This window comes from Leopardus geoffroyi, chromosome B2 (genome assembly GCF_018350155.1).
Source record: "Leopardus geoffroyi isolate Oge1 chromosome B2, O.geoffroyi_Oge1_pat1.0, whole genome shotgun sequence".
Lineage (NCBI taxonomy): Eukaryota > Metazoa > Chordata > Mammalia > Carnivora > Felidae > Leopardus > Leopardus geoffroyi.
In genome coordinates this window covers 64,313,435-64,325,362 of record NC_059332.1, presented here as the reverse complement: position 1 = coordinate 64,325,362, position 11,928 = coordinate 64,313,435, and the positions used below count along the sequence as shown (strand labels likewise).

The window sequence follows — 11,928 nt, the reverse complement described above, 5'->3', positions numbered from 1 at the left end:
TGCACTGACTTGGAGGAGGCTGCTTGGGATTCTCTCTGTTTGCCCCTCCCCAACTTGCGCTTTCTCTCTCTCTCTCAAAATAAATAAACTTGAAAAAATATATTAAAAATAAAAAACAAGTTCCATAATATACTGATACAAAACCAGTGTTTAGTCTTCTCTCTCTGTTAAAATGACAAAGTTTCTTAGACTATTGGTCTCCTAATTTAAGAGATTATAAAAGGTTTTCTTTTACTTGAGTAATCTGCCTAGGACAAAGATTGTGTGTCTTATCAAAAGAACTTCCTGACGGGGCGCCTGGGTGGTGCAGTCGGTTAAGCGTCCAACTTCAGCCAGGTCACGATCTCGCGGTCCGTGAGTTCGAGCCCCGCGTCAGGCTCTGGGCTGATGGCTCAGAGCCTGGAGCCTGTTTCCGATTCTGTGTCTCCCTCTCTCTCTGCCCCTCCCCCGTTCGTGCTCTGTCTCTCTCTGTCCCAAAAATAAATAAACGTTGAAAAAAAGAAAATTAAAAAAAAAAAAAAACTTCCTGTGCTTCATGTTAGCTTTATCAGATCTTTGATTACTGAGTCTTCTTAGTATTTAAAACGCTGTGTTTTGTTTTTTTTCTTAAGGATATTACCAACTGTATTTGCCTTTAAAATCTTTTATTGTCACTTTGGTTAGGTTGATAACTGGATAGTTTTCACAGAGATCTATCATCTGCTTAATCAAGTGTTCAAACTTTTTAACATTTTTGACAAATTTCCCCAAACCAAATTCTGAATAAAGTGTTTTTGCCTTCAAACTAACTTTGGGATTTCTTAGAAGATCCCTGGAAAAATTCAAAACATTTGTTCTCTACCCTTATAAAAAGAGAAATGTGAAACTAATTAGGCTTACTTGATATGTTAAAATACATGGGAAACATTGTCAAATAAAATTACTGTTTAATCATCTTTAGGTTATATTTGGATGAGTATATGCTACTAATAAAAGTATTTCAAAGATTGTATACCATTCCTAAAAATTTGTCGATGTCCCTGTTATGCATATAAACAATTATAATTCCAATTACTATCTTAAAATGTTAAATGCCACAGAAATAACCAAGTTTCCTTGTAAATTACATCATAATGAACTCCCACCAGATCTTTATCCGTGGCTATTTTGGAGTCTTTCATCACTCACCCATAGTTATTTTTCACTCTGATGCTTCTCTGAAAGCTTTTACAATCAAATGCAATCAAAATTGCTTCAAAGAGATTCATGGAAAAGACTTGGACAAGTACCCTGGAATCCAGATTTCTGGTGACTTTAAAATCAAACCACTGAACTAGATAAGAATTTCCGGAAATCTGGGATGCCTGGCTGGCTCAGTCAGCATATGGCTCTTGATCTTAGGGTCATGAGTTTGAGCCCCATGCTGGGTATACAGATTGTTTAAATAAATAAACTTAAAAAAAAAAAAAAAGAATTTCTAGAAATCTAATAGAGTGACTGATTCATAGAACTGCTAACCCAAGATCAAGCATAAACATGGGACTAAACAAACATTATATTTTTATAATTAATTTTTGTTAAAATATGACTTTTTTAATACTTTGTTTGCCAGATTTAAAATTTTCATTTTCTTGGGGCACCTGAGTGGCTCAGTCAGTCAAGCGTCTGACTCTCGATTTTGGTTCAGGTCATGATCTCACAGTTCGTGGGATTGAGTCCTGTGCTGAGCTCTGTGTTGACAGCACAAAGCCTGCTTGGGATTCTCTCTCTCTCTCTCTCTCTCTCTGCCCCTCCCCACCCATTCCCCCAAAAAAATAAACTTAAAATTTTTTTCTTTCATTTTCCCTTTTCTCTTAAACTATAACTTAAAGCAATTTTATAAATAGAACTGAAACATTTCCCTTTTCTCTCTTCCTGATCCTCTCAGAATTTGGAAATGCTTATTATGTGTTCTTTTCATGACAATTTAGTTTGCCTAAGTTCAATAATAATCTGTTCTCAGAACAGGACATAATTGGAAATATGGCTATACTACCAAGGTTTTGGCTGGGATGTCATATTTGAGGATGGCATGCATAGAATTAGATAGGGTCAGACAGATTTAGGGAACTAAAGTTCGCTTTATGGAGCCAATGCTAAGAAGTCCCTTGAGATCCCAGCCTGGTGTCATGCTTACAGGTGAGTAGGAAGGTCACTTCCTGGCACTTCAGGAAAGTTAAGATATATTGGGGACCTCCAAAAGAGAGGAATTTACCCAAATCTATAGGTATTGCAGGCAAAGTCTGGTGGCAAGTTCCTGATTTGGCTTATTAACATCCATAGGCTTTTAAATATTCAACCTGAGATTTTTAATTAAAGTTCCAGCAAAGCAAATTTAAAAAGAGTCTATATGATAATTCACTATTCTTGTTGCACTTGTGTAAATAATCAAGCCAAACTTAATGGGAGTAAACTTGTTTTACAAATTAGTCTTCTTCAATTGTCTTTAATAAAAATGGGGGTAATTTTAGGCAGGAAATTCTGTTTTAAAATAAACTACAATGTACTCTTGTGGGTTGTTGAACATTGCTGTATTTGTTGACTTAGGGTTTTTTTTCCTCTTTGTAAACTGGCTCTTGCTGTGCTTTTTGTCAATACTTGTTCCTAGTTTTTTTCCACTCTCCTGACTTGACATCACTAAAAACTAAAATTTCCCTTTTTTTTGAAGCCTGGCATGTTGAAACTGAATGACTTGATATAAATTTCAAAAAAGCACCACAACAGATCGTGTATGGAAAACTTTCATGCCTGCTGCTCTGTAGGTCGCTCAGAAAGTTCACCATAACATGTGATGCCATCACTAGAGACATTCAAACAGCAACAACAATATTCAAGGGACTGCCACTGCTTGTCCTCACTCCACCATCTAAAGCTGCATCTAAAAATCTTCTTGACTGACTGCTTTCTGGACTCAAAACCTGAGTTGATAGTTTGTTTTAGTCATTAGCCTTTGTTTTTCTCTTGTTTCTATGGAAAGGCCCCTCATTAAATGCCTGCTACTCATACCATATAAGGCCTAATTTAGATGCCCCCCCCCACTTCCACATACACCATTGACCCCTGAAATAGGACATAACTGTTTAACTGAACTGACCTATTTTCAGGGCTAAGAGACTGATTGAATGAGTTATGGCAATCTACCAACTCAGCTTGTGGACTGTAGCATCAGTATAATCCCAGTAAACAAACTGTAATATATAATAATCTATTCTATGTATTTTGACTTTCTATAATGGAAATTCTGAAACATGTAAAAATAGGCCCAATAATATAAGGAACCCCATGTATAATTTCCTAGCTTCAATTATCAGCTCATGGCCAATCTCCTCTATTTTACATGTACAAACCATAGTGTTTGAAATACTTTCATCTACATTATCTCCTTTGATTCTTGTAACTATGAAAGGTAGATTGTGTAGTTTTACAGTAAAATTCTATTGCTAACAAATTATCATTTTAATGTAAATGCCAATTTTTAAGATAGTGAGGGGAAAGATATAAAAGATGCTAGTATGCCTTTATACATGTTTTATTGGGTTTTGTGTACCCTAATTCATTAATAAAGGGAAAAGGAAGAACACTCAGCTTTTTCAGCTATTATTCAAACTGAATAGAATTATTTTTCAATGAAATTGTTAGGATAAATTGCCAACTTCTACTTTTCTAGAAAACCACTTTTACTTAGTAACCTTGATCCCAACCCATCATATACAAATGGGATTTTACTGAACAAATTACTTCTAACATCACATTTTGTATATACTATCTGAAAAAGTCTAAAATTTTAAGGAAGCATTATAATTTAGAACTATTCTAGGCCAAACATGATATTTGTAGAGGATCCAGATGCAAGAAAATAAACCAAATGAGCCATTTAATTTGTGGTTTGGATGTCATTTTTATGACAGTTATCAATGAAATTGTCATGTATCCCTGGAATTTGGGGCTATTAGAATTATTTATTTTGATGTCACTCTTTTCACATAACTGTCTGGTATTTTAACAGAAAGTTATGGTCACATTCATGTGGGTATTGATTATCAATACCCTCACACTACATTATTACTTTGCACATGAATTAGTTCTGATTCTCTTTATAGCCTGATTTGCACACCCATATTATCATATATTTACAAATACTTAATTGTGTATAGATTTTGTGTATAGAATTGTGTATAGATCTTGATCCCTTTCTTACTTGACTAAGAATATTCGAGATGTCCCCAGATGCTCATTTGAAGGTTGATTTAGTCACACTAGCAGAACTCCAGGCTCAAATGTCAAATGGGATCAGTTCTATACAGTGCACTAATCGTGCTGCAAGCTTTTTGCTACAGAAGTTACAGTTGCATATTACTCATCGAGGCAAAATGTAAATGTTTAGTGATTATACGATATGTTTTTGTTAACTCCCCAGATGGGATTTTTTTTTACCTTTGTTTATCTGAGAACAACAACTGAATGCTGATGAAATGCTGTGGCTGATGCCAGCAATCTAAGGCTTCATTAGTACAGATGAAGCAATGCTCACTTTGTTACACAAATAATTAGAGAGATTAAATGAAAATAAACACTGAGAGGATGTACAGAAGCTCTGAAGTTAGGTAATTATTTTAATTACTCTAGTGACTTCCACTAACCTTCATTATCAGCCACAGATCAAGTTTAAATTGTTTTATATAAAAATATTGTAGACTATATGGAAAAGTGCCAGAGCTACCCAGTGATTATGCTTCATAAAAATGGCATTTTCTTCAAGCTTCCACTAAAAGGAGTTGTTTCCATTCCAGTGCCTGATAAACTCTCTAAATATTTTAACAGCATGATACACTTTTGTACTTAAAACTGTTTTACCCTGGTTTTATGCTTCAAATGGACATTCTTAGTAGTTCTGTATCTTTATCTTTCATCCTAGAAGATGTGGGTCCACAGTTTTGAGCCACTAAATGTAAAACAATATGGCATATTCAGTCATTTGAAATAAATGTTACTGGGAATCATGTCATCCTTATTGCATGATAAGCTGTACCTTGTATTTGGGGTAAATCGATTTTATTCCCCTCCCTACTCCAACTGAGTAAGGCTAGACACACATCGACACCTTCCCCATAGGTGGGAGCCCTGTTGGAGGCACTGTCAGTCCTGTTCAGAACAGACCTCATTTTTATTCCTGTGTGATGATTCTGCAAGATCTCCTGAGTTAAGATCATCTTTTGAGCAAGTGTTACCTGCATTTAAATACCATTCATTGCCTGCATAATGCCAGCTCCTCTGCCAAATACTGTATCTTATTTATCCTATTTAATCCTTACAATTTTCCAGAGGAGGAAACTGAGGCTTTGAGAGGCTCACTGACTTTTTTTTTTTTTTAACGTTTATTCATTTTTGAGAGACAGAGCATGGCAGGGAAGGGGCAGAGAGGGGGAGACACAGAATCTGAAACAGGCTCCAGGCTCTCAGCTGTCAGCACAGAGCCCGATGCAGGGCTCCAACTCACAGACCATGAAATCATGACCTGAGCTGAAGTTGGATGCTCAACCAACTGAGCCACCCAGGCGCCCCTCACAGAATTTCTAAAGTTGCTCAAGTGGCTCAGCTGGGAATCAAACCACAGCCTGGTCTGCCTGACTGTGAGAACCATGATGCTCCCAACAGATGACTGGATGAGGTAAACCTGGATCCAAATGCTGACTGAAGACAATAGAAAAGATGAAGTGACCTCCTTGATGTGAATGTGCTAGTTAAAGTGTTGTGTTGTATGACACCTGTGAATGCTGAGCACCAGTTAAAATATCATATTCCAAAATTTGTCTGATTTTAAAAGTGTCTCATCTGTGAATAGCCCTGGTTGCTGGAGAAGAAGCAGTTAGGAAATGGGTTTTATGGTATAGTAAGGATAACTGAGAATTCCCAAGGAAATTAGTGAAGCTTTTTTTTTTTTAATTTTTTTTTCAACGTTTATTTATTTTCGGGACAGAGAGAGACAGAGCATGAACGGGGGAGGGGCAGAGAGAGAGGGAGACACAGAATCGGAAACAGGCTCCAGGCTCTGAGCCATCAGCCCAGAGCCCGACGCGGGGCTCGAACTCACAGACCGCGAGATCGTGACCTGGCTGAAGTCGGTCGCTTAACCGACTGCGCCACCCAGGCGCCCCTAGTGAAGCTTTTTTAGTACAATTCAGTAACCACTGGAGCTTCCGTCCTGGTAACACACAAGGCATTTCTCTTGCCTTTAATTACTGCATTGAAAATTCCAACAGAATGAACGAGACTTCAGTAATCTCTGCAATGGTGGTCCGGTGTGTGTGCTGCTTGCCAGTATTTAAGAAAAGCCTTTGCTGAGTTCCCCGCCCCCCCCCCCCCCCCCAACCTCACTGCCCCAGGATACCGACACTGATTTCAGGCTGCGCCACCCTAGGCCAGATCAGGACACATATTCCGGAGGCTGTGTTATATCCAGAGTCCCATTAGAGTAGCAGAGAATAAGGGAAGGGATGTAATGGATTCATTGTCCCCTGTGTTAGGACGCACTATTCTGCCGAGTTTACAGCATGAGTTGTAGCTGAAAGAGGGGGGTCAGAACTGAAGGCTAGCCCTCGCGGTGGGGGGACCAGGAGTGCAAGCAAACTCTCTAACATCCTCAGGTTTCAGACTCTGAGCAGGAAGTTAGGGAAACTCACGGACGCGCCAAAGCCTGATGATAGTCGGAGCAGCAAGGGTAGGACTAAGAAACAGGAATCTCAAAAAGGCTGAAGGGGGTGGAGTAGGATGGGGTATCAGCTCCCGAGCTCTACAGCGCGCCCTCACACCGAATGCGCAATTGGAGGGATTTGTGAACCAGACTGAGCAAGACAACCGAGAGAAGATGGGCTCAGAAATTATTTATCATGGGTTGGCAGGGGGAAAGGCTTTCCTGCTGATTTTGCAAGCATCTCCCTGGGACTTGACTATGAAGCATGGCCCCTCTTCTTTCTTCCCGGTACATTGCAGACAGCTAGTAGGTCCACTAGATAGAAAAAGTCCTAACTAAGCGCCAATTGCTTACTCGTGGTTTTCCAGACACTGCCATGGTTCTGTATGTCTCCGTACGCTCTGTTTGATTTCGATCGCACCGTGTTTACATCTCGGAGGGCCAGCCCCTCCCGGTCGGGCTGTGTCCAAAGTGATTTCTTCAGGCCGCGCAGCGAGGAAGCCCCTGGCTAGACTCGGGGGACCCACGTTCTATTTCCACTTGGCCACTTGCCACTGACCTCGGATAAATCACTTTAAACTCTGAGCCTCAGCTTCTCATCCATAAAATGAAGGTGATTCTACTTTCCAGGCCTCTTTAAAAGGATCGTCGGGAGGGTCAAATGGAATAATTCTGATGACAGCGAACTGTGAGGAAATGGGACTCCAAATTACTGAAGGAAAAATAAGTTAAACGTACTGAGCTGGAGTTTTAGAACCCCCTCCTCCCCCCGCCATGATCTCCCCGCAGTCAGGAAGCAACCGTTCGGATTGATTCTTTCTTGTGGACCATCTCACATGCCGAACACCTACGTGTGGCACCCCTCCGTCTCCCCGGGGCTTCTATCGATTTCTGCCTTTCAGCGAAAGCGCTTTTCGCTGCCGCTGTTGGGGACACACGCCAGCACAGCAGCCCCGCAGCTGGGGACCAGAGAGAAGGGATCCTTTACCCTCCCCGCCTTTCCCCCCTCAACTCCCCACCCCAGGTCTCCCGAGTGTTCCGCACGTGAGTGGGGTTTACTAGCTGATCTCTGAAAACCTTGCAGTATTTCAGAAAGCGAAGAGCGCGCGGAGACGGGAGGCGAGCAACGAGCATCTTCCCTTCCGGGAGGTCGTGCAGCCCGGCGGGACCCTCCTCCCGCTCCTCCGGCGGTGCAGCGGCCGCCTCCAGAGCTGGCTCTGGGGGCCGTCAGCGGCAGACCCCGCGGAGAGCCGGGGGCCCCCCTCGCGACCTCCCCCTCGCAGCCCCTCTCCGCCAGTAGCAGCGCTGCTGTCTTCCCACAGGAGGACTGGGAGGACGCTGGAGTCTGCAGCGCCCCCGCCCCCTCGCTTTTTCTTTCTCTCCTTGCTTTGGGATCTTGCTGCCGGAGCCGGGAGAGGTTCTGAGAAGAGAAGAGAGAAGGACGGGAGTGCAGGCTTCCGCTGCGGCGCGCGAAACAGAGCGGGGGGAATAACATCTCCGGCGTCCGCTCGCGGTCCTCGCCGACCCGGCTGGGATGTGACGAAGCCCTCAGTGCTCGCCTCCCTCCCTCAGAGGTGCCCCCAGAGAGCATACTGGGAGCCCACGGCTGGAGTCCCTTTGCCCGCAGCGCCGCGGGACGGGAGTGGCGAGGAGCCCCGGGGGCCGGTTCCCAGCTCGCACTCTTCGGAAAGAGCGGCTGGGGATCACCGCTTGCCTGGCGCTGGGCGCAACTCCGCGGCCAGCGGCGCGCTGCTGGACAGAGTCCCGCTTCCCGCCGGCTGACTCACCGGGATTGGGGGGACAGCGCCCGCCCACCTGCACTCCCTGTAGCCCAAGCTCCTCCGCACCCGCGCGGATCCCCCACGCCGGGGGAGCTGAGCCCCGCGGCTCCCGGCCCCCCGCAGCGTCCTCGGACCCCATGGAGAACGCGCCCACCGCGGCTTCCTGAGTGCGGGCGCCGCCGCCGTCCAAACTGCGCGCTGGGGTCTTCCAACTCGTCCCTCTCCGGCGCGTCCGAGAGGCCGGGGAAGAGCGCACTATGAAGTCCGTTCTGTTCAGCCGCTTCTTCATCCTCCTGCCTTGGATCCTAATCGTCATCATCATGCTCGACGTGGACACGCGGAGGCCAGCGCCCCCGCTCACCCCGCGCCCCTACTTTTCTCCCTACGTGATGGGCCGCGGGGGCGCCCGACTGCCGCTCCGCAGGGTTGGTCCCGACAGCGGCCCCGGGCGCCGCTGGGTGAAGCGCAACGAGTCGCGGCCACAGCCACAGCCGCGGCCCGAGCCGCCTCTGCCCACCATCTATGCCATCACGCCCACCTACAGCCGCCCGGTGCAGAAAGCCGAGCTGACCCGCCTGGCCAACACTTTCCGCCAGGTGGCGCAGCTGCACTGGATCCTGGTGGAGGACGCGGCGGCGCGCAGCGAGCTAGTGAGCCGCTTCCTGGCACGGGCCGGGCTGCCCAGCACGCACCTGCACGTGCCCACGCCGCGGCGCTACAAGAGGCCGGGACTGCCGCGCGCCACCGAGCAGCGCAACGCGGGTCTCGCCTGGTTGCGCCAGAGGCACCAGCATCAGCGCGCGCAGCCCGGCGTGCTCTTTTTCGCCGACGACGACAACACCTACAGTCTGGAGCTGTTCCAGGAGGTAGCGGCCGGCCCGCCTCAGCTTGGGGGCGGGGGTGGGGGGACAGGGCCGGAGGGGGCCTCGGCAGGCCCGGCTGCAGCTGCACTTGTGAGTTCTCACTACTCAGGGCCCCTTTCGGGACTACAGGTGGAGCGCGTTTCCGGGCCTCCTGCAACTTCCAACGGCCCTGGCTTCTTTACACTAGCGGGGGGGGGGGGGGGGGGGGGGGGGTTGGTATAGTATGGAGGAGAGGACCACAGTGGCCCAAGGGAGGGAGTGTGGCCAGGCGCTTTGCAGTTCACCTGGTCCCGAGATTGAGCCCAGGGAGTAGCACAGGTGAGGCGTGGGGGTATTTCCAGGATCAAGACTCCGACTGGCTTGAGGATGGAGCCCAAATTGGTGGGGGTGGGGGAGGCACCCAGCTCGGTGGGGAGGCAGGCTTAGGTGTACTCCCGAGGCCTTTCAGCGCACACAGGTGTGATTCTGAGTCTAAAACCATATGGGGAGGAAGGTGGAGATGGTGACTAAAAAATCAGCCCAGAGACAAATTTCTCTCTTCTGGTCCTTTTGGCACAGAAATGGTTGTTAGTGAACACCGTGACTTCTTCGGGCTTACTGCACCCCACAAAAGCCCTTTCCTATTCTGAAGATTTACTCTTTTTCAAGGAAACTCTCTGGTAAATGGGTTGAGACTGTTTTTGCCCTGTGGTTATGTCTTTTTGCAGCCCGAAGTATCAGGTAGACAGCTCAATTCTTTTTCTCGACCTTTCTCTAAGGCCTCTCTTCGGCGAGTTAGCCAGGCCACTCTTGTACCTGCCCATTTTATCCTGGTCCTCTCTGTGATGTCCTGGGTGTCACTGGTCCCCTGCTGCTGAGAATGCTCTCTTTTCCTTTGGAAGGCCTCAGGTGCGCAGAGCCAGCAGGGGATTAGGACAGGTGTTATTTCTTGAGGCTGGTATTTTGCAATCTATGTGTGTTAAAGAGCCCAGACTGCATGGTTTTCATTTTTCTTCCTTGTACACAAATATACCTGGAAAAAACAAACAAACCTGTACTCTTTGACTCTTCATGGGACTGTTGCTTTCCTTTACCCAAAATTCCTTGACCTCCTGCTGGTTAGACTCCATCACACCCCACCCCTCTAAGTAAATGGGACAATTTGCGTGTCTCCTAAACATAAATGCCCCACATCTTCATCCTAACGTCTGTTTGGCTTTCTTTTAACATCAGGACAGAGTTGCTTTGTACTCTTTCAGTTTAATTTTTCTGCCTATATGGGTTTTTTTAATCCATTTTTTTTAAGGGCAGTTGCCACCTTCATTTCTATTCATCCTCTCCTTCATGAATAGAGGGACCAGTGATTGCTTTCCATCTTTTCCCAATGTAGGGCTTTCTTTTCATGTTTCTTCAGAAGAAATCGGTTTGACATTGTAGGGTGTAGTCTTTATTATAACCAAGATTAAAGATATAATCTGATTTTTTAAGGTGGGCTTTGGTTTTGTTTTTTGTTTTTTTTTTTAATGTTTATTTTGAAAAAGAGGGAGAACTTGCACACAAGTGAGGAAGGGGCAGAGAGAGAGAGAGAGAGAGAGAGAGAGAGAGAGAAAGAATCCCAAGCAGACTCTGCCATGCTATAGGCCCAGAGCCCGCCTGGGGAGCTCAATCTCTCTACCTGATCTCTATCAGATCAGGACTTAAACTGAAAGCAACAGTCTGACACTTAACCTACTGAGCCTGTCAGGTGCCCCAAGTTGGGCTTTTATTTTGATCCTGCTTACTCTTTTCCCAAAAGATAGGGTGGTTTGTATTCTGAAGCAAATACCTTTACATTAAATATACCATAATTTTGAACTCCAATGTCTTTTTCTGTGTGTCTTTTTTTTTAACCTCCTACAACTTGGAAGTTGCCTTACCTGTAAATATGTGTAGTCTTGTGTGAGTAAAGTAATGCACATCATTATTAATCAACCTTTTAGGGAGATGGACTGTGAAGGAGGAGTGATTTTCTGTTTATCTCCAGGTTCTAGCCCATTGGTATAAGGTGTTAGATGAGCAGAAGAATTGGCACTACAGGCATTGAAACAATTCAGAACAAAGTATCAAAGTTTTTCTTTGAAAAAGAGAAAGAAAGGCTTGGTGGGGGGTATTAAGCAACAGGAGAAGAATCTGTTGCTTCTCGCTACTGGAAAAAATCCAGTACATTTTTTCATTGGTCCATTGGAAAAAGAGAACATAAAAAGGAGAGGGTGAGGAGAAAAAAATAGTATTGGCCCAGAGGATACTATAAAGGGAAAAACATGAAAAACTTTACAAGACGCTAAAATTTTGTACAGTTGGAAGTAATGAAAAAAAAATCAAACTTATTTTAACTTAAGAGTATGTGCAACTCTTTTATGGACAGGTGCCAAGTATACAAAATATACGACAGAAGGAATGTTTAAAAAACGTCATACACATGATACACTTGAATTTAGATGCAGTAGCTCCCAGGGACCACTCCCAGGCAATAATTTCAAGACTAGTCCCTTTCTCCACCATCTCTCATCCTCCCCCACACACAGTGTTTTTGGACAGAGTAGACCTCTGTTCACCA

General features: G+C 45.1%; 1 protein-coding gene across 1 annotated transcript in view; it reads left to right on the top strand.

Annotated features, from left to right (window-relative positions):
• The first annotated feature begins 8,699 nt into the window (after positions 1-8,699).
• Positions 8,700-11,928, top strand: part of B3GAT2 (beta-1,3-glucuronyltransferase 2) — a 92,422-nt gene continuing 89,193 nt past the window's right edge. The window contains exon 1 of the mRNA XM_045498701.1: positions 8,700-9,356. Within this exon, the coding sequence (XP_045354657.1) occupies positions 8,748-9,356 (609 nt within the window). The 5' untranslated portion in view covers positions 8,700-8,747. The remainder of the gene's footprint in view (positions 9,357-11,928) is intronic.